The sequence below is a fragment of the Bos javanicus genome, chromosome X, assembly GCF_032452875.1.
Source record: "Bos javanicus breed banteng chromosome X, ARS-OSU_banteng_1.0, whole genome shotgun sequence".
In the NCBI taxonomy this organism is placed as follows: Eukaryota; Metazoa; Chordata; class Mammalia; order Artiodactyla; family Bovidae; genus Bos; species Bos javanicus.
The window spans coordinates 94558507-94586039 of NC_083897.1; the positions used below are offsets into that span (position 1 = coordinate 94558507).

At 45.2% G+C, this 27533-nt stretch overlaps 1 protein-coding gene and 1 non-coding gene across 4 annotated transcripts; both read left to right on the top strand.

The window, feature by feature from the left end:
* The first annotated feature begins 8364 nt into the window (after positions 1-8364).
* Positions 8365-16632, top strand: MAGED2 (MAGE family member D2). Of its 3 annotated transcripts, none has more exons than XM_061410259.1 (13): positions 8365-8480; positions 9978-10051; positions 10413-10886; positions 11486-11794; positions 11915-11978; positions 12239-12318; positions 12856-12950; positions 13644-13723; positions 13818-13860; positions 14196-14258; positions 15361-15475; positions 15907-16313; positions 16498-16632. In XM_061410259.1, the coding sequence occupies exons 2-12, from the start codon at positions 10007-10009 to the stop codon at positions 16303-16305; spliced, it is 1767 nt and encodes a 588-aa protein (XP_061266243.1). In that variant the 5' UTR covers positions 8365-8480; positions 9978-10006; the 3' UTR covers positions 16306-16313; positions 16498-16632. The 3 variants fall into 3 exon arrangements, with proteins under 3 accessions (XP_061266243.1, XP_061266242.1, XP_061266244.1); XM_061410258.1 differs by lacking the exon at positions 8365-8480 and adding an exon at positions 9006-9110; XM_061410260.1 differs by lacking the exon at positions 8365-8480 and adding an exon at positions 9763-9863.
* On the top strand, positions 15072-15199 carry LOC133243615 (small nucleolar RNA SNORA11). The gene has a single exon (XR_009735165.1). It is a non-coding gene; the product is annotated as a small nucleolar RNA SNORA11 (small nucleolar RNA).
* Positions 16633-27533: the final 10901 nt, after the last annotated feature.

The following is a 27533-nucleotide window of genomic DNA, read 5'->3' on the forward strand; positions in this document are numbered from 1 at the left end:
GTCATTCCTCACCTCCCGCCCCACCCACTTCCCCAGTATATCTGCACAACAGCCAGAGGGAACCTTTAAAAACTCAAGTCAGATATTCTCCCACCTCTGCTCAAAACCCTCTTGTGGATCCCACTGTGCCTTTCATGGGGGCGGGGGGCTTGCTATAAGAGTAGGCCCTCATTACCTATCTGGCCTCATTTTCTGTTACTTCCCTCTTTGCCTTCCTCCACCTGTCTAGCAACACTGACTTTTATATTCTTCAAAAAATGATGAGCAGGAGGCAATGCTAGGCACAGTCCTGTTCTAGGGCCTTTGCATTTATTGTTCTTTCTATTTGGAATGTTCTTTCCACCGGTATCCACTTGGCTAGTTCTCTCACTTCATGCAAGTTTTTGTTCATGTGCTACCTTTTCAGTGAATCTTTCCCTGACCAACCTATTTAAAATTGCAATATTCCCTGTCCTTTTTTCCCTCACTTTTTTCCTCCATGGCACTAATCAAACTTAAACTTGTTATATATTTCACTTATTTATCTGATCATTTTCTTTCTTCCTCGCTAGAATATTACTCCATGGGGACAAGGATGTCTGTCTATTTCACTGCTGTATCCTCAGATTCTAGAACAATGCCTGGCACATAGTAGATACTCAATAAATATTTGTTGAAAGAATGAATACAACAAAGGCAAACAATTCAAAGAAAAAAGAAAGGCTATTAGAAAATTCATGTGTATGTGTTTGTGTGTGTGTGTAACTGTTCAAGAAAATCATGGGCTAACTACAAAGCTAAATGAAATGCAACATGATTATAAGCAGCTGATAGAATATAAGAGGGACTCCTTCTGGCTTTAATAGTAGAAACATTCTCTTTTAAGATGCCCAGATATTGTGATGTTGGACTTGTAGAGAAGTAACTGTATTCCTGGCTCACCACTTACCTTGGTTTTTAAAAATAGTCATGATAGTGTAGATGCTGTTTATTGGTTTTCAAGTTTTAAAGTCAATCTGGGGACAAAGCAGGGAAGACCTGGATGTGGCCGCAGAACAGAATGTAAATGTTAATAACCTAGACAATGTAAAGGAAAGATGAGACTGACAATGTGGGTCATTGAATGGTAGAGGGAGGGTGGTGATTCTAATATCCTTGTCTTAAAAAGTGGGTGGTCAAAATTAACTGTCAAAAATAAATGGAATAAAGTTTAAGTATATAGTCTTTTCAAGTTACAAAGTCAACTAGGAACAAAAGAGGAATATCAGTGTTAAATATTGCAGGGGAGTCGAGGGAAAAGTGAGGCAGTGTACATAAGCAAAGCCCTCATTGTCATACTTGGGAGTCAACAGGATATTGTCTGAATTTTATAAACCAAAACCTAAAGTATATAGGTGTTATCTAGAGTTGTAAGGCAACCACCAGCAGAACTAAACGCAAGAACTGTTAAAAGTTTGCTTTGAAGGGGTGGGACGGAGATGAGGAGGGTCATTCTCCTTCCATACTGTTTGATTTTTGCCTTGTATACACATTATTCTAATAAAAATAAGATCTTAAAAATTTATAATGATTTTACAAGAAAATAATTATATATCCTATGATACTTTATGACAATATCAGAAAGGGTATGTGGATATCCAATTAGACTTGCCCTCCAGAGAGGGAAATGATACTGTAATGTGCCTTGATATGTTCATGAAGAGGGTTGGAAAGGATATTATGGGACTTAATATCCCATATAGTGGTAAAGTCTCTGGTATTTGGCATCACAATGACCTGGGTTCAAGTTCTTTTTCTGCCATTCACTAGTTGATCTGTCATGGGCAAGTTACCTCCCTTATCCTCAATTTGTCCTTTGTAAGGAAATCCAACCAGTCCATTCTGAAGGAGATCAGCCTGGGAGTTCTTTGGAAGGAATGATGCTAAAGCTGAAACTCCAGTACTTTGGCCACCTCATGCAAAGAGTTGACTCATTGGAAAAGACTCTGATGCTGGGAGGGATTGGGGGCAGGAGGAGAAGGGGACAACGACAGAGGATGAGATGGCTGGATGGCATTACTGACTCGATGGACATGAGTCTGAGTTAACTCTGGGAGTTGGTGATGGACAGGGAGGCTTGGTGTGCTGCGATTCATGGGGTCACAAAGAGTCGGAAATGACTGAGAGACTGAACTGAACTGAACTGAACTGAAAGTGAGGCTAATGCTCATACAGTAGAAATGTAAGCCCTTGAAGAGAAAAAGCCACCTCTGTAGAGGTGTCAAATGTAAGCCCCTGAAGAGAAAAAGCCACCTCTGTGGAGGTGTCAAATGTAAGCCCCTGAAGAGAAAAAGCCACCTCTGTAGAGGTGCCTAATATATAGTTGGTGTTCAGTGTTTGCATGTGAGGCCTGAACCTGCCTCACAGGTGTGTGCAAAGAGAAGAGGAGGAGTGTTAGTCCAAAAGTGGGTAGTTGGTTTCCTTGTCTAAGAGAAATTTGCCTTTGGTTTAACAAAATGTAGTCATTTTGGTTGTGGAAACAATAGCTCTCAGGGCTTAAAGTGATACAAATTTAATTAAATTGCCCTGTACATAAAAGGGAGAAAACAATGAGAGTTCACTAGCAGCTCAAGGGAGAGGGCACATAAGCCTGGAAATGGAAAGGAGGGGACCTCCTCTCTCTGCATGTTGGGAACAGAAAGAGCCCAACAGAGATATGGATTGGGGTCCAGGAGAAGGGTTGGTTAGGAAGCCTGTCTCAGTGATGTGAACAGCTTAGGAAATGTGAAGAGCAAGAAAGTCTGATGTTCAATATTAACTTGATTGCTATGCTGTGCTGTACAACTTAGATGACTAAAGAAGTGATAGGTAGCCTTGGAAGGAAACCTTTGCCACTTGCTCCCAGCTTTGAGAATTTTCCAACATTCAGAGGTACTGATTCTATATAGTTTGGGGAAAGGGAAATATGTTAGGAGAGGACTGGTGGTGAGGATATTCTGGGCTTTCCACGTGAACTTTAGGGGTCTGAAATCTTGACTGCGCCAGTATTAGGCAGTTTCATTCCCTGACATTCTGCACTAAGCAGTCTTTAGCTTGCCTTTCCTTATCTCCTGAACAAAGCTACCTGGTAATAACTCAGCTTTTCATCTTTGTTCCAAGTAAATGTGTAGGATCTATGTGATTGCAGGTATTTGCCTGCTGATCCATGAATGCTGGAAACCCATCTGGGACCCAGTGACGTAGGTTTGTTCAGAGTTTCTGAGCAGGTGCTGAAGATCAAAAGATTCCAAGAGTTCACAAGGAGAGAAGGTCACTGGGGAATCTCTCTAGTCAAATGGTGAAGATTGCAAGTGAATTTGTTTTGTTCTCTCCTGATAAAGTTTCATCCTGTCCTTTGACCCCCCAGATCATAAGATAAGGGCAGTTATGGTATTTTTCTAGGAAGGTGGTGATAGTTCTAGACAAACTTCAAAGTCTAGGAAGTTTGACTTTGAAAATTTTGGGGAATGCCTCTCCAATGGACATGGACTGAGAGTTCGGCTGAGTTTCTTGAGTCCAATAACTGCTAAGAGTCTGACTTTATATTCTTTTAAAGTTACTCCAGGATCCTAATGGCCACAACCAGGACTTAAAATGCTGTGGAATTTAAAATGATGGAGGTATAACAGAAGGTAGATGTAACAGAGGGCATTCCACGGGGAGAAATTGTATGAACAAAGGCTCCTACATAAGAGAAGGCAGGACATGTTTGGTGATAGTGAATATAGGCAGCACTCAGAAAAATAGCAAGAAAAAGGCTGAAAAACTAGTCAGGGCTATATTTTGGGAGAGGCTCAGAATCAGAGTCAGACATTTCTTTAAAAAGTAGTTTATACACACTGTCAGGAATACTTCACCTGCAATTCACATTTCAACTCACTGCAATCATAGAACTGCTGTATGACTCACATATAGAGAACAAACTAGTGGTTATCAGTGGGGAGAGGGAAGGGGATTAAGACATGCAAGCTACTAGGGAAAAAATAAGCTACAAGGGTATATTGTATAATACAAGGAATATAGTTAACATTTTGTAGTAAGTGTAAAAGGAAAGTAGCCTTTCAAAATTGTATTAAAAACATAACATCAAAAATTTAAAAAAGAAACCTTCCATATGGCATAGATTCCCAAACAGTGGCTTCAATAAGGCCTACACATATTGATCTCACCTAAAAGAAATTCAGAGTTAGGCAGTCCAAATCTGGTGAGGTGGCCCTATGAAATTGTTCAGTTTAGTTCAGTTCAGTTGCTCAGTCGTGTCTGACTCTTTGCGACCCCATGAATCGCAGCACGCCAGGCCTCCCTGTCCATCACCAACTCCCGGAGTTCACCCAGACTCACGTCCATTGAGTCAGTGATGCCATCCAGCCATTTCATCCTCTGTCATCCCCTTCTCCTCCTGCCCCCAATCCCTCCCAGCATCAGAGTCTTTTCCAATGAGTCAACTCTTTGCATGAGGTGGCCAAAGTATTGGAGTTTCAGCTTTAGCATCATTCCTTCCAATGAACACCCAGGACTGATCTCCTTTAGGATGGACTGGTTGGATCTCCTTGCAGTCCAAGGGACTCTCAAGAGTCTTCTCTAACACCACAGTTCAAAAGCATCAATTCTTCGGTGTTCAGCTTTCTTCACAGTCTAACTTTTACATCCATACATGACCACTGGAAAAACCATAGCCTTGACTAGATGGACCTTTGTTGGCAAAGTAATGTCTCTGCTTTTCAATATGCTATCTAGGTTGGTCATAACTTTCCTTCCAAGGAGTAAGCATCTTTTAATTTCATGGCTGCAAGCACCATCTGCAGTGATTTTGGAGTCCCCCAAAATAAAGTCTGACACTATTTCTACTGTTTCCCCATCTATTTCACATGAAGTGATGGGACCAGAGGACATGATCTTAGTTTTTTTAATGTTGAGCTTTAAGCCAACTTTTTCACTCTCCTCTTTCACTTTCATCAAGAGGCTTTTTAGTTCCTCTTCATTTTCTGCCATAAGGGTAGTGTCATCTGCATATCTGAGGTTATGGATATTTCTCCCAGTAATCTTGATTCCAGCTTGTGCTTCTTCCAGCCCAGTGTTTCTCATGATGTACTCTGCATATAAGTTAAATAAACAGGGTGACAATATACAGCCTTGACATACTCCTTTTGCTATTTGGAACCAGTCTGTTTTTCCATGTCCAGTTCTAACTGTTGCTTCCTGACCTGCACATAGGTTTCTCAAGAGGCAGGTCAGGTGGTCTGGTATTCCCATCTCTTGAAGAATTTTCCACACTTTATTGTGATCCACACAGTCAAAGGCTTTGGCATAGTCAATAAAGCAGAAATAGATGTTTTTCTGGAACTCTCTTGCTTTTTCCATGATCCAGCGGATGTTGGCAATTTGAAATTGTTAGAGGTCCCTATTCTTTTTAGTTTACTCCTCCACTATCCTTAGGGTGATGACCTTTGTCCTCAGAGCCTTTATTCCAGAAGACATCCTGTGTCCAGGTAAAAATCAGATGTTCTATCACTAGGAAAGGAGACGGGAGTGTATATTGAGGTAAATAATTAGAAATCTATGCCACAAGTGTCTGTACTGAACCTATCCCCTCCAAGGTCGCCAGAGACCAGACCACCACCTGACTGCTACAATCCCTAACCATTTTTTCAGGCCTTTTCTTGACCTCTGGGTAGCATTCAATGCTATTGACCCCTCCCTCCCTTTGAAATATTCTCTTCCCTTGCTTTTGTGACATTACTTTCTCCTGCTTTTCAATCTCCTTTGTCATTACTTATCTGTCTCTCTCCTGGGCTCCTCTTCCTTTGCATATGCTGAGGTCACTGCTGGCCTCCAGGGCTCTTCCCTGGCCTCCTTCTCTTCTTAAGGTTTTCATTCTTCCCAGGTGCTCTTGCTCTTTCCCATGGATTAAAGAATTGTTCATATTATAGATCTGTAACCTCAGTCCAGACCTCATTTATAAGCTTCAGATATGTATACTCACCTGCATGTGGGTCATTTCCATTTGGCTGTTGCGCAAGTACCTCAAAATCAATGGTCCCCTCCATTAGTATTCCATGTATTACTGAAAGGGGTTACCTTCTACACATTTGATCTCTCAAATTAGATTCCCAAGAGTTCCCTTTGACACTTCCCTCCTCCTCACTTCTTTTCCTACATCCAATTATTCATAAGGTCTTGTCATTTTTAATTTAATATTTCTGAATTCAGCCATTTCTCACCACCTCCACTGCTACCATTCTAGGCCTAACCACAGTCACTGCTTAGCTGGATGACTACTCTCCATTTTTCCAGGAAGACATCTAATTCATACTTCTAATGGGCTAGGCAACTAGAATGGTGTTCTTTCTTTAAAACAAATCTATGCTGTATCCAAGCCTAGAACCCTTCAATAACCTCTTGGTGTTCTCAAGATCAAGAACAAAGTCCTTACCTTGGCATTCAAGGCTTGCTGTGATTTGAAAGGAATGGGGATTTAGAGTACTGGAACTGGAAGAATGGAAGAGCTGTGTCTAGTGCAAAATAAAGCCCTGTAGCCCCATGGATGAAGGAGCCTGGTAGGCTGCAGTCCATGGGATCGCTGAGGGTCAGACATGACTGAGCAACTTCACTTTCACTTTTACTTTCATACATTGGAGAGGGAAATGGCAAGCCACTCCAGTATTCTTGCCTGGAGAATCCCAGGGACGGGAGAGCCTGGTGGGCTGCCGTCTATGTGGTTGCACAGAGTCGGACACGACTGAAGTGACTTAGCAGCAGCAGCAGTAGCTGGGGGAGAGAACCTAGGAGACAGAAAAGTCGTGAGCTGATGTCACAAACTTGGAGGAAGCAACAATTTAGAGAAAAAACCAGGAGAATAGAAACCCACTGTGAATATCTATAAAGTGTGTATATGTGTATACATATGTTGAATTGTTCACAGAACATAGGGATTCACATTTCATTTGCTTAAATGAGGAAAGGGTGACTTCATAAAGCAGAAGGCATAACCATTTAAATTATTTTTGGATGTAGGAAAGGCATTGAATATTAATTCTATAACTGACCACTATGTTGAAATTTTTATGGTTTCTAATAATATCAGTTGATGCTCTCAGGTTGTCCAGCTCTGCATTCATATACTCTGTAATTAATAATAATGTTGTCTTTCCATTTTTTATACATCTTATTCTGTTCTCCTGAATAGATTCAATTACTTATATGAATCTGTTATGTGGTAGAAGTACCATTTCAAATCATTTGGGGGAACGATGGATGAATCTGCACATGGTGTAGGGAAGAAGCTGCATTTTTTTTTTTTTTGAAAATAATCCTTATACAAATGCTGGAGTGATCAAACTTTTAAATGTAAATAATACAGCCATAAAACTGGAAAAAACTGATTATTATACAGTAGAAGTCTATAAAGCATCTGTAAGCATGAAGCAGAATCAGTCACGATAAAGGAAAACCTGATACATTTCACTACATAATAATTAAACCTTTTTGTACAGCTAAGAATATTATAAATAACATGAAAGATATTTGTAATATATGCAGCACACAAATGTGCAAGAGACATTGCTTGTGGAAATGTTATTCTGTGTATCTTTTTAGAGTAAGCTGACAAGTTCGTGTATCAAAATAGAGTCAGCTCTGCTTGTAACAGTAAATAAAAAATGGAAACAATCTAAATGTCTATGTACCCCTGGACTGGTTAAATACATTATGGGACATTTATACAGAAAAAATTAGGGGCTAGTGCACTGAGACGACCCAGAGGGATGGTACTGGGAGGGAGGTGGGAGGGGTGTTCAGGATGGGGAACACGTGTATACATGTGGCGGATTCATGTTGATGTATGGCAAAACCAATACAATATTGTAAAGTAATTAACCTCCAACTAAAATAAATAAATTTATATTAAAAAAAAAAGATTATGGAGCAGTTAAGAAAAACGTACACTATGGAAAGCTGTAAACAGCTTAATTCTAAAGAATATACAACTGGGAAAAAAACCCAGGTCACAGAGTAACAGATACAGTGTACCATTTGTGGGGAGAAAACTCAAATAATCAGTATATGAATAGAAACAAATCTGGAAGAATGTATATCAAAATATTAATAGTGGCTATTTCTGGGGCATGAGCTAAGTATGTTACAAATTTCTGTATTATTTGAAATTTCACAACTACATTACTTTTGCAATAAACAAAAATAAAGATATAAAAATAAATATATTCAATGAATGAATCGCTTTGAGGCGGTGGTTTTGGTTTGGAATGGCTTCAGACCGAGCCTGGTACAGTGGCATAAACACGGGCTTTGGCGTCAGACAGCCCTGAGCTGGGCCCCATTGCCCCACCCCCCGAGGAAGGAGAAGGGGGGTGGCAGGGGGCTGCGGAAAGGGGCTGGGCTGGGCTGTCTGCAGCTCTAGTCCAGGACGCTGACTTCCAGAGGGACTAAGAGACGGAAGACAAATTCCGGACTCGCTGGAGGACAAGGTGAGGGACGTTGAGATTGAGGTTTTCCAGACAGTAGTTCCAGTCCTCTCGAACATAGAGCCAGGCAGGTGGGCAATTTTTACTGCACCACTGCAGCTAGGGGAGAGGTTACTTGGACTGGGATTTAGGCAACGAAGACGACCAAGAGAGTAGTAGGTTTATGGACTGGAGAGCAGAGAGTAGTTGAGGAAGGGAGGGGAGAAAAACTGGGAACTGGGCGTGTTGAATGGTGAATGGGGAATATGAGGGGGAAGGGGAATGCTGAGGGGAACTGGAAATTCAGAAAAGAAAATAGGGGAGTGTAGAGAATGGTTAAGGAATACTAGGGGAGGGAGTGCAGTAGTAACATGAAGGAGGATGGTGTGAGGAATGGAAATAAGGAATCCTGTGGGGTAAATAGGAAAGTCAATGGAGAACTAGGGAGCGGGGATCAAGGCAGAGGGAATACGGACTGGTACGAAGTGGGGGATAAGGAATGAGGAGTAGGGAGCGGGGGAAGGGCAGACGGAGGCCCCCCTAGGGAGGCGGAAAGGGGCGGGGCCACTTCCGGCCTGGAGCGGAGAGGGAAGTCTCTGAGTTTATGAGGGGCTCAGAGGGAGTGGACGCACTCAGGAATTGTAGAAGGACGAGGTGAGCAGCCCTGGATCTGAGCCCGGGAGGGATCTGCCCCACCCTCTGGGATATGCAGAAATCCTACTCTAAAGGACCGGATCGTACCGGATCCATCCAGTCAGGAAGGGAGGGGACCGGACCCTGTTTGGCTGGGCCTAAAGATGGAATCACTAGCTCAGTACTGATTTGAGGAGGGGGTGTATTAGGGACGGGGAAGAACCAAGATGCACTTGGGCACTGTTTGGAGGGGGGGCATATTATGAAAAAGGGCGGGACCAGGCGGTGTTCTGGACTTGGGGTGTATTCAGTAGGGGAGGAGTCAGGACTAACGGACACTACGACAATTTGAGAGTGAGGTTTGTTGGGGAGGGGGCGGGACCGAATGATACTATGAACTTGGAGAGGGGCGTGTTGGAAAAAAGGTGTTGGACTGAGTCCTCGACTATTACGCATGCGCACTATGGATCGCTAGAAAGGGGCGTGTAGAGAAGGGCCAGCTTGGAGAGACACCAGCTGCAGAGTGCGCATGTGCAGGGTGGACATCAAAGAAAGGGCTTCTGCTGGGAAAGCGGGTGGGGCTGAGATGGGCCCTGCAACGGATGCGCATGCGCATTGTCGACTTGCGGCTGGGGAGGGGGGTGCACTGGGGAAGGGGGCGGGGTCCTCAGGGCTGCCGCGCTGGCACATCTTCCTGGAGAAGGGGAGGGTGCGGCTGCAGAGAATTGAGACCTAGACGTTCTGGAATACTGAATTTGAGAACGAAGTCTTTGGGTGGGGGGGGGGGCGTGGGAGGGTTTGGGATTGGATGGGGATCAGCCTCCAGGCAGAGCGGGAGAGAAGACGTTCAGTGGGTTTGCCTCTTGACCCAGGCTTTCTCCCCTTCAGGCTCAGCTCTTGCCAGGCCGACTTGAGACATGTCTGACACAAGCGAGAGTGGTACGGGTCCAACCCGCTTCCAGGTAAGCCCTTCTGCCCTCTCCCTAGCTGCTTTTGCTCTCCAGCTCTTGTTGCTGCCCCCAATCCCTTGGCACCTCCCCTCCCATCCTAATCCTTCTCCACCTACCTCCTTGCTTGGGTGCTGCCCCCCTCCCCCAAGTAGAGGGAAGGAGGAGGGAAGGAAGGAGGGAGGAAGCAACGCTAGAGGGAGAGTGGGCCCGCCCCTTTTCTGCTCAGGAGAGGCCTTGTTGGGCAGAAGTGGTCAGAGCACACCACAAATAGGAATTAGTATAGGTAAGAGAAGTGAGGCCCTGGAATTTTGGAGCCATTTGCTTAACTAGGGGTGGGGAGAAAGTTTGTGAGCTTCCCTGCTTCATCTTGCAGGCTGAAACTTCAGAAGAGGACCCTGGCTTGAAGATGCAGACCGTACTGACAGTGACCCAGAACTTAGAGGCCTCAGAAACACCGAAGGGCTCAAAGACACCAGAGGTCTCAAAGGCCACGAAGATCTCAAATGCTGCAGGCGTCTCAAAGGCCACTGAGGCTCAGGAGGTATCTGCCACTCAGGCTTCACCTACCACTAAGCTGACCGATACCCAGTTTCTAGCAGCCAAAAAGAAGAGTCTGGCAGCTGACACCAACATGCAGCATACTGACCCTCAGGCTGTGACAGTGCCTGCTACTGAGACCAAAAAGGTTAGCTCTGTGGCTGATACAAAGGTCAATACAAAGACCCTGGAGACTGAGTCTACTGCCTCTCAGGCTCTGGCAGATGAACCTGAGCCTGAGGGTGCAGCTGGTCAGGCTCAGGAGAATCAGGATACCCGGCCCAAGATCAAGGCCAAGAAAGCCCGAAAGGTAAGATCTTTGCTTTTCTACTTCTCTTAGTTGGTTCCTGGTTCTGTAAACCTTTAGAAGGTTGGTTCCCTCTCCTCATAATAGCTGTGGGGGGACACAAAGAAGAATTTGTTATAATTCCTGTCTTCAGAAAGCTCATAGACTGGACATGAGATAGGAATACACATAGCTGAAATCTAAACAAAATGCAGTTTATGTTTACGTAGTAGCTTACCATATGTCAAGGGCTTGAGCTAGGCATATTCACACAGGTTATCTCATTAAATCCTGAAAGTGATCTAGTTTTGTAGAGAAGGAAGTTGAGTCCCAGAGAGGTGGAGTGACTTGTCCAGGGTGATATAAACAGAATCAGTGGTGGACACAGGAAGAGGAGAAGCCTCAGGCTTTACACTTGGGTTGCTCCTGTCCTGGTGGGAAGATGAAACTCCTACTTGGAAACCAGTGAAAGATGAATCCAAGACTCAACATGGCCAATATCTAGTGAGTCGGGCTGTTACTACAAGGGTGGGATTAGAGGGGACTTCTGGAAGAGAGAAGATGAAGGAAAAAGGACCATCTGTTTCATCTGGCAATGTTGTGTTTGCTCTCTGTTGATGCAGGTGAAACATCTGAATGGGGAAGAGGATGGCAGCAGTGATCAGAGTCAGGCTTCTGGAACCACAAGTGGCCGAAGGATCTCAAAGGCCCTAATGGCTTCAATGGCCCGCAGGGCTTCAAGGGGCCCCATAGCATTTTGGGCCCGCAGGGCATCAAGGACTCGGTTGGCTGCTTGGGCCCGGAGAGCATTGCTTTCTCTGAGATCACCCAAGGCCCGTAGGGGCAAGGCTCGCCGCAGAGCTGCCAAGCTCCAGTCATCCCAAGAGCCTGAAGCACCACCACCCCGGGATGTGGCCCTTTTGCAAGGGAGGGTAAGAACCCTGTCCTCTCCACTCTGCATTATTCTCTGCTTTGCCTGCCTTCTTCTCTGCCATTGTGTCAAGTTTTTTGCAAACACATTTTGATCTTTCCATCTTTTCCACTTCTCCCAGGCAAACGATTTGGTGAAGTACCTGTTGGTTAAAGACCAGACAAAGATTCCCATCAAACGCTCAGGTAGAGTCCTACTAACCCCTTCCTTCCTCCAGCTCTGCCCTCCATTGCCCTGTCCCCCACATGCTGAGGGCATTTCTTGCTCTCTTGCTTCCACTTATGCCCTCTCAAAGTTCTAATTTGGCAGTAGTAGCATCTCTGTTCACTAGCTCAGAACCTGTTTGTGCTACCCACAGCAGGGTTGGTAAAGGGTGTATAGTTTGGGTATGGGGGCCACTTGGCTTCACTTCAGCCCAGGTGCTCGCAACACTCTCCCCTTGCAGACATGCTGAAGGACATCATCAAAGAATACACTGATGTGTACCCTGAAATCATTGAACGAGCAGGCTATTCCTTGGAGAAGGTGAAGGGGCAGACCTGGGGGATGGGTGCAATGGGGAAACCTTGAATCAAACAAAGGTGTACATGTCTCTTCTGGGGGGCACCACAGAGACTAATCCAGCCCCATCACTGTGCAGATGGGAAGACAGTGGCCTAGCAAGGGGCATAGACTAGCTTGAGGTCACACAGCAAGTCCATGGTAAAAGCACAGCTAGAACCCAAGCTACCCAGCTTAGTCTTGGCTCTGTCCACTGCTGGACAGTCCTGTAATGTACTTCAGATACTCACTTCTCAATTTCTTTACCCACTCTCTGGCTCCCTGGATTCCACTGATCACAAAGATGACAATAACAGTAATGCATTTGTTGTCTGTTTGCTGTGTGCTGGCCACTCAGCTAATTGCTTTATGTGCATTATCTCACTGATTTCACATGCACACACACATACACACACACATACAAGCATATACACACACACAGACTCCTGAGTACATGGGGAGCTATGGGATGCCAAGGAAGCTGAATTATGTGGTCTCACAAACTGTTCTCCCCATCCACAGGTTTTTGGGATCCAATTAAAGGAGATTGATAAGAATGATCACTTGTACATTCTTCTCAGCACCTTAGAGCCCACTGATGCAGGCATACTGGGAACGTAAGCTGGGATAGGGCTGGGATGGGAGGGAGGCATCTGCTTTCGTTCATGGTACTAGTTCATCCCTATCTTCTCCCTATACCCCCTTAAGAAATAGGAAGGACAGAACCCCAGACCCCTTTTCTATCATCCACACATAGTTGGAGCCCTGCACACAGGAGTGGTACCTGATTATGATTGTAGCGTGTAGAAGCCTCGGGTAGAAGCACTCTTACTGTAAGATTTTCTGGTTTTCCAGAAGCTTTCCAAGAAAGCAGACTTGTCATAACTTGTCTCTTCGTATTGGCCTTGGTAGAATAGTTCTCACAGGAGGGCTTCCTGGTATGAGTGGATCATGGTGCTCGATGGGCAGGGGCATCAGTGGGGCTATGCCTAGAATTTTCTTGAAACTGATGGGTCTAGGGGAGTAAGAAGGGACTCAGAGTTGACTGGGTGCTCAGATCATACCATTCTTCTATTCTCTCAGCAACACAGGAAGAGAAGGATGTGTTTTTCCCATTTTATGAATAGGAGACTAGGCTCAAAATCTTAAGTGCCTTACCCAGGATACATAGAGCTTGAAGCATAGACTGGGCAGAATTCTCCCATATTTGAAGAATCTGGGAAAAGCTAGCCTAGTGAGCTGGCTAGTGAGTTTTTTTTTGCAGATGGCTGCTGGATGTAAACCTTCTCTCTGTCCCATTATTCTCCTAGGACCAAGGACTCACCAAAGCTCGGTCTCCTCATGGTGCTTCTTAGCATCATCTTCATGAATGGAAATCGATCCAGTGAGGGTGAGTGGCTGGGTTGGCAGCTGGATGGGGGGGTCATGGTCAGAATTGCACATGTTCATTTTCTATCCCTGTTTCCTTTTTCCTCCCCTTGCAGCTGTCATCTGGGAGGTGCTACGCAAGTTGGGGCTGCGCCCTGGGTATGATTGGACTCTGTCAGCACTTGCTGTCCGTGTTGTCCTTTGGCAAGAGAGGATGGTCCCAGGATTGCATCAGCCTGCTGGTGTGGTGGGGTGGGCGGGGGTGCTGGATTGGGTCCAGGGTTCTGACCTAGGTGGATGGGGAAATGGTCCTGAACTCTGCTTTATGTCACTGACTCTTGGGTTTCTATGGAATTTCCATCTTATGCTGGAAGCTTCTTTTCCATGTGGGAAATGTCTCTGTCCATATCTGGGAAGTGCTGTAGCCCCAGTTATATTTATCTGTGTATATAGTTATGTATGTATTTATTTATTTTATCATTCTCTACTGTAAGGATACATCATTCGCTTTTTGGAGATGTGAAGAAGCTCATTACTGATGAGTTTGTGAAGCAGAAGTAAGTCTGTATGGTGTTGCTGTGTTCCATGTATTTTGCCTGTCTTCGAAATGAGTGATAAAGCTCTGGTGCATGTGCATGTGCCTGTGCATGTTATATAAGTGCATATGCAAGTGGTAGCTTATTCCTGAGGTAGTGGCAGAGAACATGAGTACACGTTTACCGACCTACTTGTGCTCTCATATATGCCTTTGGAGCAGTTCTTCAGGGGAAGGATTGTCATCACCAGTATTGTATGTGTGAGGAAACTGAAACTGACAGAGGTGAAGTAATTTGCTCAGGGTTATACAGGCAGCAGATAGAAGAGTTGTATTTAAATCCTGACTTCAATACCTTGATTCTTTTTACTATGCTAGCTGGGGATTCATAGAAATTAATTTCCATAAAGAAATGCCATAGAATGGTAGCTTTAGGCAGCAATGTACTGTCCTGGAGTCTTGACTTGAACATCTCATTTCATTTTCATAGCTACTCTGCAGAATAGCTGCCATCATCCCAACCCCAGTATCAGTTGAGGAGCCTGGGGCTCAGAGAGTAGAAGTCTGAACATGGCCCTGGCTGGTAAAGGACCCATTTGGATCTGAAGCCCAGTCCTCCTGACTTTTCTGGCCAGGTCCCACCCTGTTCTTGGTCCTTGGAGAACATGTGTGCACTCACGCAGCTGTACCAGCCCACATACCTGTATGCTCACACACAAATGTTTGAGAGTATGCATTGAATCCGCTGCTCTTGGTTGACTGTTTTGTCCCATACAGTCATTTCCTAGGATGGACTGTACCAGGGTTCAGCCAGGCCACGGATGAGCCCATTGGTGGGGTGTGTTCAGAGCAGGGGGCCTAAAGAACTGGCTTCTCTATTTGCAATACACCCAATAGGAATCTGGGTTATTGTGACAGGGGCACAAAACTTGTGGCCTTCCTATGAAGAAATACTCTATACAGGCCCCTTGTACCTCCACATGGCTGCTGGGTAGGGTCAGTGAGATAGGGCTGAAGATTGGAAGAAAAGCTGCAGTAGTCAGTGGGGGAGTTTGCCACCTAAATGCATGAATGGGCCATTAGTGGTCTTATAGACATAAAGGCTTTGACCCTCTCTTTTCAAGGTACCTGGACTATGTCAGAGTCCCTAATAGCAATCCCCCTGAATATGAGTTCTTCTGGGGCCTGCGCTCTTATTATGAAACCAGCAAAATGAAAGTCCTCAAGTTTGCCTGCAAGGTAATTGGAGAACTGCCCAAGCTTGGCATACCAAGAGCATGGGGTGCCACTGTCTGGGGTAGGCTGTGTGCAGAGCAGTCTGTGGTTCATGCATGAACATTCTGAAGCCTGTATTAATGTGCAAACACTTTATTTGAATCATTTAATACTTACAACTGACATGTCATTGCCTTACTGCAAGTGAGAATACTCAGGCTCAGAGGTTGTTAGGTGTCATGTCCAAGGTCACAGAGATAGTAAGTTTCAAAGCAGAGCTGAAATATTAGGTATGAGCCTGGTGGGCTCCCGTCTATGGGGTCACACAGAGTCGGACACGACTGAAGCGACTTAGCAGCAGCAGCAGCAGTAGCAGCATGGTATCATAATTTGCATAGAGCAGGCACTTGGTGCTCAGATTTAGATCCTTCAGATGGTTGTTCTTCCTGTTGTAGGTACAAAAGAAGGACCCTAAGGAATGGGCAGCTCAGTACCGAGAGGCAATGGAAGCAGATATGAAGGCTGCAGCTGAGGCTGCAGCTGAAGCCAAGGCAAGGGCTGAAATTAGAGCTCAGATGGGCATTGGGCTCGGCTCTGAGAATGCTGCTGGGCCCTGCAACTGGGATGAAGCTGATATTGGACCCTGGGCCAAAGCCCGTATCCAGGCAGGAGCTGAAGCTAAAGCCAAAGCCCAGGAGAGTGGTGGTGCCAGTGCTGGTGCCAGTGCTGGTGGCAACTTTGGTGCCAGCACCAGCCTGACAGCCACTCTCACGTTTGGGCTCTTCGCAGGCCTTGGTGGAGCTGGTGCCAGTGCCAGTGGCAGTTCTGGTGCCTGTGGTTTCTCCTACAAGTGAGATTTCAGGTATCTACTTATTTTTTGGGGAAGCCAGGGCTCATGGGGGTGGGATAAAGAGCTGGGTGGTTATAGGAAGGCCAGGGTTGGAGGATCACATGGAGAGTGTGAGAAGACACTACTTTTGGCATTTTATTCCTTCCTATTGGTGGATATAATTGACTTTTTTATTTTCTTTTACTTGTGTTTTCAGATATTCCTAATCCCAGCAGTCTTTCTCTTCGAGCCAGGGTGCATCCTCAGAAACCTATTCAACACAGCGCTCTAGGCAGCCACTATCAATCAATTGAAGTTGACACTCTACATTAAATCTATTTGCCATTTCTGAGTTTATTGCCTTTTTTGGTGGGCTGTCACGTTTTTGTATCATATTTTAAAATGAACTGGGAAAGTTTCCACCTCAATCTGTGCTTAGCTTGAGGTGACATTGCTGAATTCAGTGGAGCAAGATTAGCATGTTTCCTGGGATAGGTTGGGCCCCATCTCTATCCTATAGAGCAGGCAGGGTTGCAGTGGTGTGGGAGTCACAGGGATTGTAGGCACAGAGGGCATACTTAGAAGAAGCTCTGATATGGGCAAATCTGGTCCAGAAAAATAGAGGCGATTGGGCATCAAGTATTGACTCTCCTTTTGAGAAACTTGGGTTAGACAAGAAGGAGAGAGAGGTAGGTAGCTAAAGAGAAGTACAAGAATAATGAATTTCTTGGGAAAAGAGAGATTTGAGCAGGCAGGAGCCAAAAGACAGGGAGATGTTGAAGGCTGACTCATGGAGCCTAGTCCCTGAGGAGGTGGAAGGGGAGGACCTGTGGGAAGGGACTGTACAGAAAGGACTTGGAGAGGAGACTGTAGGATTCCAGACAGTGGGGAGGCCCCAGTAGAGCAGGGAGCCCATGATTTATGGTAGACCCCCTTCCCCATGGCAAAGTGCTCAGTAATCTTGTAGGAATGAAGATGAGTGTTAGTTTATTCCAAGTATTTGGTTCTGTTATTCAGTGGTGGAATAAGGACAAGACCAAGGGCAGCAAGTGTATGAGTCTGCATCTTTGTTACCATGTCCACAGTGTAGGTTCACAGAATGGAGAAAGAGATGGACCAGGGAACCCAAGCATTCTTGGTGAGGAAGATAGAGTTTGAGTGACAGATTGGGAAACAGTGCAGGGGTTTGTGGACAGGAGTCTCTGAAGTCTATGAACAAGACAGAAAGGTAAGTGAATATAGTAAGTGCCTGCTATGTGCGGTGTTATAGCTGTCTGGGAGTAGAGAACCAGAAGGATGAACTGAGGGACTAGTTCGATGGTCAGACAGTAGAATGATTAAGAAGACAGCAGAAAGAACTCTGGGCAGTGGGAAGATCCATGGAATAGCTGGTTAAAAGGGAAGAAGATGATGGTTCCTAGAGATGAGGAGGGGTCAGTGGCCTGGTTGGGTTATCCATTTGGACAGTGTAATCACCCAGAATGGAGGCAGAAGTTAGGGTAGAGAGGAACACTGTGAGCCAAGTGCCAGAGTCCCCTTGTGTAGTTGAAGGTGTCCTCCCAGCTCTACTACCCACTAAGGCATGGGACCCTCAGGCAGAGATCCACCTTTGCCCTGTTTTGGAGAGTATTTCCCTGGACCTTCCTTTCCAGGAAGCTCTCAGCGTCTAATCCCCACATTCAGTTCAGTTCAGTTCAGATGCTCAGTCGTGTCCAACTCTGCGACCCCATGACTTGCAGCATGCCAGGCCTCCCTGTCAATCACCAACTCCTGGAGTTTACTCAAACTCATGTCCATTGAGTCAGTGATGCCATCCAGCCATCTCATCCTCTGTCGTCCCTTTTTCCTCCTGCCCCCAACCCCTCCCAGAATCAGAGTCTTTTCCAATGAGTCAACTCTTCACATGAGGTGGCCAAAGTATTGGAGTTTCAGCTGCAGCGTCAGTCCCTCCAATGAACACCCAGGACTGATCTCCTTTAGGATGAACTGGTTGGATCTCCTTGCAGTCCAAGGGACTCTCAAGAGTCTTCTCCAACACCACAGTTCAAAAGTATCAATTCTTCAGCACTCAGCTTTCTTCACAGTCCAACTCTCACATCCATACATGACCACTGGAAAAACCATAGCCTTGACTAGACAGATCTTTGTTGGCAAAGTAATGTCTCTGCTTCTGAATATGCTATCTAGGTTGGTCATAACTTTCCTTCCAAGGAGTAAGCGTCTTTTAATTTCATGGCTGCAGTCACCATCTGCAGTGATTTTGGAGCCAAGAAAAACAAAGTTTGACACTGTTTCCACTATTTCCCCATCTATTTCCCATGAAGTGATGGGACCAGAGGCCATGATCTTCGTTTTCTGAATGTTGAGCTTTAAGCCAACTTTTTCACTCTCCTCTTTCACTTTCATCAAGAGGCTGTTTAGTTCCTCTTCACTTTCTGCCATAAGGGTGGTGTCATCTGCATATCTGAGGTTATGGATATTTCTCCTGGCAATCTTGATTCCAGCTTGTGCTTCTTCCAGCCCAGCATTTCTCATGATGTACTCTGCACATAAGTTAAATAAGCAGGGTGACAAGATACCAGACCCCTAATCTGGGACAGAGTCTTACAGACAATGAAACTCTAGTAATAGCTGCCTTTCCCCTCTTAAGACTAAAAGCAGTAGAGAAACAAGGCTTATTTCTTAGGGAACAGGATCTAAAAAAGAAAAAGCTGCACCAGGAGCAAGGAAGTTCCTTGCCTGTTGTCATGAATCGAGACCTGCTTTTGCTGTGGAGGTGTTGAGCTGTTCTTCACTGGAAGCATTGATTCCATAGGCCATGGTTGCCTCAGGGGTTGGATAGTACCTGGGAGAAGTAGGCAAGGTCAGAGGCAGCTTAGACCTAGGAAGGATTCTATAGCGAGTGGGTACCATGTCCAGGGCACCCTCAGATTCCCAGGTCATGTCCATCTGAAAATGGGGGGTAATGTGAGGGGGTGATGGTGAGGGGTGGCAAAGGACTTGGAGACTGTGATTCTAATAAAAAGTTTAAAGTGCTTGATAAGAGATAAGAGTGAATCATAGTCATGAAGAACTCTGACCTTCCCACTTACCTTCCCTCTACAGACCACTGGGTTTGCAGGGCTCCCCACCTCTTCTTTCCTACAAGGCTTAGACTTTGGAAAAGGATGGGTTTTTTCTCACTACCTCAGGTTTAAGGATGGAAGGCATGTGAGGTAGGGAGGAAGAGATCAAATATGGTTCAAGGCAAATGGGGAATGGCCAGAACTAAAAAGAGGGAGTGCTAGGGGAAATGGGGACAGACTATGGCTCATGTTTTTGTCACCTTTATTAGCTTGGAGGCCACTACTGTAATAAATGAACTCCCACAGTATTATCATTAAATTCCAAATAATTCTAGAATATATCATGTATTAATATCTCCCGTTTGCCTAGGAGTGGGAAGAGCTCCAAAAGCAATTTCTCCATCTATTTTTTTATTATCACCCCCAAGCTTTTTTAGACATTTTTGTCCCAATTGCTACCCCCCATAAAATTTGAATAACACAAATATTCTGTGCACCTATTTAATGTATAATGTATATTTGTACTTTATATAGAAAAAGGTTTTTACTCAATATATGGTTTATAATGACTAAAATATTTAAAGTTTAACAATTTAAGATACTATAAGCAACTTTATAACTATTTGCTGATCAGCTTTAAATGTAACACATTGTAATGTATCAAATTACATATGTAAATCAGCAATTTATATAGCTATGTGATAATAGCAGTATAACCAATATTTTAAAATACTATTCAAAACATTTTTCAGCAACAGTAAAACATGAAATTTTAAATTAATTTCTTAAAAATGATTTTTAGTGTAATTAACTTTCAAGTATTGCATGATAAAAGAAAATTTTTAACTAGCTGCTGGGTATCCATTCAGGTATCATCAACATTCTTACAATAAGTGCTCTTCAGTGCTTGACTGAAAGATCAATTGAATAACTTTTGTAGAATTAAATAAAAGCTATTTTTAATTCTCAAAGCCCAGACAACACTCTGAGACACTGAGGAAGTCTTCCAATCATAGCCATCTATTTGCCATGGTTTTATAGTGCTGATTTTGCATATATTTTGTGTGTCTTCCTCATTGTTGCTCTTGTGAAACTCAAGAAAACCCAATAACAGAAATTAAATACTAAAGAGTAAGATTCTTCAAGTAAGGCTGAGCTTTAGGGGGACACAAACTATGATGAAAGATTTTGGGGAATTTTTGTCCTCCACAAGGACCAATTTTCACTCCCTTGTGGTTGATTACCCACAACTCCATCTGCCCTTTCCCCCTGCATTAATACAAGACCTACGTAACATTTCACCTGAATTGAATAAACAAGATAGAATGAGTGCTGAGTTGGGGCGGGGGGAGAGGGGGAGGAGTGGGAGAGAGGGAAAGGAAAGAAAGGAGGGAGGAAAAGAACAAGAAATAACTACTAGAGACCAACCATTTGTGAAAACAAAGTGAGGGGGACAACATTTTTATTTCTCCAAACTTACACTTTCAAAAATGCCTTAGTCCAACATAATTCTATTAATTCATGTATAATTGCCATTCACCCATTTTCCAAACACAGATCAACCCAAACCTTTTCACCTACTATCTCCAGCCTCAAGTCCACGAATTTTGGGTGATACCCTTTTGTCTACCTACCTTGCAACCTATTCTAGATATGTTGCAGGCTTTGAACTAGGTTGTACGTTGAACTACCATGTCCTGTGTGTGTATGGCTATTGTATCATTTGGATAATCTTTGGATTATCACTGAGTATGATGTGGATGAAGGTGCCAAAGGAATTTCCTGGGACTCATATATAAGGTACATTAAGCCCTCTCCAGTGGGTCCAGCAATCCTGAGCATGCTTTGTAGAATTAACTTGTATGAGACCCTAGAGGTTGCCTCCACAATGACTGTGTGAAATCTGAGCTCTTGGAAGTCCTGTATTGGCTTGCAATAATCTGCATTTACCTTTTGCCACTGGACATGGTAGTGCTAGGGTCATGCAGTGAATCTCCTGGGTTCTAGATATGCTCTTCCCTACCCAAATGTGAGGCAGACAGACTCCCTATTTCCCCATGGTAGTTGGGATCACTCATCTCAGTCACATAGTGAACTGACCCCCTCCCCCACTCCTTTCTTGCCTATTGGTTCAACGTCATGCTGCTAAGTCACTTCAGTCATGTCCGACTCTGTGCGACCCCATAGACGGCAGCCCACCAGGCTCCCCCGTCCCTGGGATTCTCCAGGCAAGAACACTGGAGTGGGTTGCCATTTCCTTCTCCAGTGCATGAAAGTGAAAAGTGAAAGTGAAGTCGCTCAGTCGTGTCTGACTCTGTGCGACCCCATGGACTGCCACCCACCAGGCTCCTCCATCCGTGGGATCCTCCAGGCAAGAGTACTGGAGTGGGGTGCCTTGAGGAACTCCAAATGGCCAGGTAGAAGTCTCAACTTCCTGTGAATCGAAATTGTTTAACTAAGTGAAGTGATGAGAAGTGTCATTCCCTCTTCCATTCTTTAGTTTCTTGACCTATGTATTCTGTTTATGGGAGAAAGAGCATCATATATTGGTTATTGATTCACAGAATATGCTGAATTCTGCAGAATGGCCTTCAGACTTCACAAAATGTTGTTTCCTGTCACTAGATTGAAATGTTTCGTAGGCCATCCCACTCTTCTGCAAAGGCAGTTGCTTATGGGTGATGGTGTATGGGATAAGAACAGGTAAAGCCCTTGTTGTTAGACCATTTATCTTACCTCTTTCACTGTGAAATGTGTTTCATGACCAGAAGAAATATTGTATAGGATAATTCAAAGATGTACAAAGTGTATAAAGTAATTAAAAAATCCAAGGATGATGGTTCTGGTAAAAGCACCAGGGGAGGCAAATCCATTCCAGAATATGTGGTTATTTCCATAAAGACAAATTGATGCCCAGTCCCTGATGGAAAAGGTCCATTGTAATCCCTCTGTTATCCAAGGACTTGTTGGTCTCCTAGGAAATGGTGACATATTGGGGTTTCTACTGTTGAGAAATTGGGCACTCAACAGTGTTGGTAGCCAAGTCAAACTATGAGAAGGTAAATCCATGTCAAACCCCTGAGTACCATTCATCCCTTCTACAATGGTAATTTTGTTCATTGGCTCATCTAACAAGCACTAGGATGTCTAGAGAAAGAGGTTGACGGATGTCCACAGGCTGGGTCATCATGCTCCCATCATGCTCATGCAACACAAATATTCTCACAGTCAGCCCATTCCAAAAGATCCATTCACTTATTCCTCATATACATGTAGGCAAAGCAATTAGACTGTGCCTTATAAGCACTCTCCACGTATTTTGCTGCCTCCTTGTTATTGCTACCAGTTCTCCAGTATTGTTCTTTCCCAGCGTCTGACCATCTGACAAGACTGTTAATTGGCATTGATCAGAGACCCGGGTAGGACACTGTCTGAATTAAGAGATCAACCAGATGCACTGCTCTAAGTTATGTCTCCTCCCTTCCTTACCTCCCATCAGGGTCACATTTCAGTAGGGCTGTTAACTTTCAGTTAGTTCCTGCTTATCAGACAGTATCATCTGCAAATCATGCTCCTGGGTTTTTTCTTCTTCAGTAAACTGATTATTGGGACTAACCACAAGGACCTAGGAGTGAGCTGAGGGAGAGGAAGCAATGTGATGGGAGTAGCCGTGAGTCTGTGCCCTCTCTAACTCGCTTTTGCTTTCAGGACCTGCTCCAGAGTGACTTTGAATATAACAGTGCTCTTTGGTGGTGGAGTGCTGTTGTCTGTCCAATGTTAGGGGCTGGTAGATCAGACGGCACCAAGCCTAGGATGGGCAGCTCAGTTTGCATGGTCATTTGGGGTCCCATGGTTATTTGTTCAAGCTCTACCAGGGCCGGTGATTTAACTTTATGAACTCAATCATCAGGTGCCAGGAGCTGTTTCTCAAAAGGAAGGTAATTATTTGACAAAAAGCATGGCTTATGCTCCAAAACTGTAGAGATTTGTGCTTTAATTCTCTGCTTGGGGCTTGTCACAGGCCTCATACAGCATCGCAATCTGTCACAGACACTCACTCAACTCACTCAGACATTGACTTGTTCATTCAACAAACATCTACTGGTAACTACAGTGTTCACGGCCCATGCTGGGTACTGGGGTGGCATGTTCTCAAGACACAGCCCGTCCAGTGAGGGAAACAGTGACAGGAGCAAAAGGAACCACTTAGGTTTGTGGGAGTGCAGATGAGCAACTGAATCACTCTTCTTCTGCAGATAGGCATGTTTTTAATCACAGATGATGCGTGAGGAACATCTGCACAAATGTACAGACACAGGCACACATTTTTATGTACAAATATAGGCATTGTGTCCACACATTCTAATTATGGATTATGAATCAGCAGTCAGTGTGCTCTGGTAGAAGGAGTCCTGATTGGGAGACAAGTGACGGGATTTAATCTACCCTGGCTCCCTCACACGTTCCCTATGTGGCCTGGGGCATGTCCTGGGCCCATCCTGGCTTCATATCTCCTGCCTATAACATGAGAACAGCATTAAGTCACCCAGCCTGGGCTCTGTGAGTGTCACATTAGATAGTGGATGGGGAGCACCCAGAGTACTTTGTGCCCCAGGAGACTTACATCTTCACTAATTTCTCTTCAGTTTACCCACTAAGTGAGCCATCTGTTTTTTAATAGCATTCTGATTGATGAAGAGAGTAAATGTGAGAGACAATGGGAATGGGTGAATGTGTGATAAAGAGTAGATGAATGTAATGTAATGAATGATTCAGTAATTAAGTGTGAATGAGGGAATCACTGAATGAATTATCAGTAACCTTTTCCTATATATTCTGCTAAGAGATGCAGAGGCCACACTTGCTTTCTTCTGGAATTACGACTCAGAATGGGAGGCAATGGGATGACAGTGTGAAGGACAGGCTGCCCCAGAGGATATCTCAGGCCCTATAGGCCAGAGAAACACTGAGGCTGCCAGCCTTGCTTCAAACTTCATCTCGAGGCATTTGAAGGCCACACTGGCTACCACAGAATCGTTATATGAGCTGTCCAAATATGGATTCCTGGGCCTCACCCTACTGGAGTCTGCATGAGTAGGTTGTGGAGGGGCCCAGGAATCTATCTTTATAACCCATTTGCAAGTGAGCTTGATGTCCAATCATATTGGAGAACCAGTGATCTGGGCTAGAGGCCTCCTCTGAGGGACGAGTGGGACAGACACAGAGAAATCACCCATGTTATGTGGCCACTCTCACTAAACTGTTTATCTGCGAAGGTCCTACCTAATTTGACCCTGCTCACCCAGAGAGACAGTGTGGAATGTGGAGGGGGGAGACACAGACACAGACCTGGGTTTAAATCCCAGCTTTGACCTTCTGTGAAGGTGAGGCAGCAGGCAAATCACCCACTGGCTCTCCTTCACTTTTCCCATCTGCACAATGAGCATGCATAATCTTCGGCCCAGGACCACTGTGAGAATTTGAGAAAATTCCTCCCCACAAATCACTGGTACCCAGGAATGAAGACCTGATGATAATTGTAATCCTTAGCATTATCAAGAGATAATTATCAGAGAAGGCAATGGCACCCCACTCCAGTACTCTTGCCTGGAAAATCCCATACATGGAGGAGCCTGGTGGGCTGCAGTCCATGGGGTCGCTAAGAGTTGGACACGACTGAGCGACTTCACTTTCACTTTTCACTTTCATGCATTGGAGAAGGAAATGGCAACCCACTCCACCGTTCTTGCCTGGAGAATCCCAGGGACAGGGGAGCCTGGTGGGCTGCCGTCCATGGAGTTGCACAGAGTTAGACACGACTGAAGTGACTTAGCAGCAGCAGCATTATCAAGCACTTACTAAGATCCAAGTATGGTTCCAAATGATTTACATAAATGATCTCACTGAATTTGCACTAACTTTATCTATGAAAGAGGAGCTATTATCCTTCCCATGCTACAGATGAGGAGTCTGAGGTGTAGAGAGTGTGAATAACTTGTCCAGGGGCCCACAGGCAGCAACTGAGTCTTTGGAGCCTGCACTCTTAAACCCTAAGCCATAAATGGCAGCTCCGTCCTCCCCCCCACCCATTCTCCTTAAGGGTTAAAACAGAGGGGAGAGCCAATCCTGTTGAGATCAAACAGAACAAAGACCTCTGAAAGGAAGGAAGCCAAGGGAATGTATGTAAGCAGGCACCTCAGAGAGTATGGGGGCTCAGTTTGCCCCTAAGCTTCCTGACAGCTGTAGCAGGAAAGGGGGTGGGGAGCAGAATTCCCTAGTTTCCATGTTCTGGGGTGGGGGAGTGGGAAAGGAGGCACAGAGGCATATCTAAATGGACATTTGTCTTGGACTGAAATTCCAGAGGAGTTGATCTTGTGGCCAGCTCAGCAAACATCCGGGACCAGAAATTCATCTGTGATTTCATGAGGCACTAAAAGGCTTATTCACACACGTGATTCTGTGAGAGTCAAAAGGCAGAGGGGGAAAAAACATGAAATTCTATCTAGAAGAGAACCTTGCTAGACTGTAAGTTCCCACAGCAGTAAGGGGTGTTGGGGGAGACTGAGGCCCTGTCTGTGTATCGGTTTCTCTCTGCAACGCACAACACAGGGTCTCTCCAGGAGGAGATCCAGGCTCATGAGGACATGACACTCCTCCAGAGCCTGGGCTCCAGGATGGATGGCAAATGAGCCAGGATGAAGTTGTGAGTGATAGCCAGACTGCCAGAGCCTGGAAGCTGAGTGGAGGCTGGGTCTGTCAGGCTGGGCATGCTTGGAAGAGGCAGAGTAGGGGCAGCTGATTGTAGGTTTGGGAGAAGCATGTGGTATTTGGCAGGTGGGGTGGGGCATTGCAGGCAATGGAGCAGCAGGTGGTGCAGAGCTCACTTCTCATCCTCCCCAGATATTGCCCCTTTTGATGTCCCTTTACTTGGCTTTCTGCCTGGTGGACTCTTCTTACCACCACCCATGCAGGTGAGGCTGACTTGCCCCCATCCACTATGATTGAGAGGGGAGAGACCTGTGTCCGAATTACCTTCTGTCCATCACTGCAGGACCAGTCTGCCTTCCCCAGCTCAGGGATCATGGCCAACTTTGTGGTCCAGAATGATGTAGCATTCGAGGACATAGTAGGAGACGTGCACGTGATAGGGCCAGCAGAATGGAAAGTGGGCTCAGGAGTCAGACAGTCCAGGGAAACAAGGCTCTGGCCTCCACGAGGTACTTGTTTGTTTCTCCCTGGGGATCAGTGAGGACTAGTGCACGCAGACAAGATGGTGTGTAGCAACACATGACTTCACAGCGGGGAGGCACGTGTACCCCAAAGGCTTAGAGACCTGGAACTTGAATTCAATAAATGGAACTGAACTCCAGGTAAACACACTCATAAGTGAAGCAAGCCATAGCCCACCCCTAACCAGTCCTTTTAGGAAGGGAAATATCGGCCAGTGATTAGACTCTCACACTTTCTGCAGCTCTGATACTCTCATGTTCTCTTGGGCTTTCTGGATGTCTCTACATTTTAAAAAGCCTTTTAGCCTCATTTGAGCCATTTGCCTAAACTGGGAGCCCTTAAATTCTGAGCTCACACACTCACAAAGAACATGCCAAGATCCCGTCCTCTTCCAGAGGAGTAGAGGCTGATCCGGGACGCTTGTCTTGACAACAATTGTGTGGCAGCCTGAGATGTCTGGTCCCAGCCTGCTTGTTCCACAGCACCTCTCACTGCCTCCAGCACACAAACCATCCTCCAGCTGCCCCCACACCATGACACATCACACACCGTTGTCCCAAAGCACCCGAACCTACCAAACATCTGTGCCTGAGTATGTGCTCCAACTATCTGCCACCTTGGGAATGTCTTCTTCCTTTCCCCACTGGTGCGTGTCCTCCTTATCCTGAAGACTGTGCTTCAGTGCCACAAGCTGACTGTGGCTCAGATTATGAACTCCTTATTGCCAAATTCAGACATAAATTGAAAAAAGTAGGGAACATCACTAGACCATTCAGGTATGACTTAAATCAAATCCCTTACATACAGTGGAAGTGACAAACAGATTTGAGGGACTAGATCTGATAGACAGAGTGCCTGAAGAACTATGAACAGAGGTTCATGACATTTTACAGGAGGCAGTGATCAAGGCTATCCCCAAGGAAAAGAAATGCAAAAAGGCAAAATGGTTGTCTGAGGA

What these genes read in the sequence shown, in the direction of transcription:
- MAGED2 (XM_061410259.1), top strand. Translation starts at nt 10,007, where the DNA reads ATGTCTGACACAAGCGAGAGTGGTACGGGTCCAACCCGCTTCCAG. An exon ending in AGGCCAAGAAAGCCCGAAAG is followed by an intron (nt 10,887 to 11,485) that starts GTAAGATCTTTG and finishes CTGTTGATGCAG; the next exon opens with GTGAAACATCTGAATGGGGA. An exon ending in TCCTCAAGTTTGCCTGCAAG is followed by an intron (nt 15,476 to 15,906) that starts GTAATTGGAGAA and finishes TTCCTGTTGTAG; the next exon opens with GTACAAAAGAAGGACCCTAA.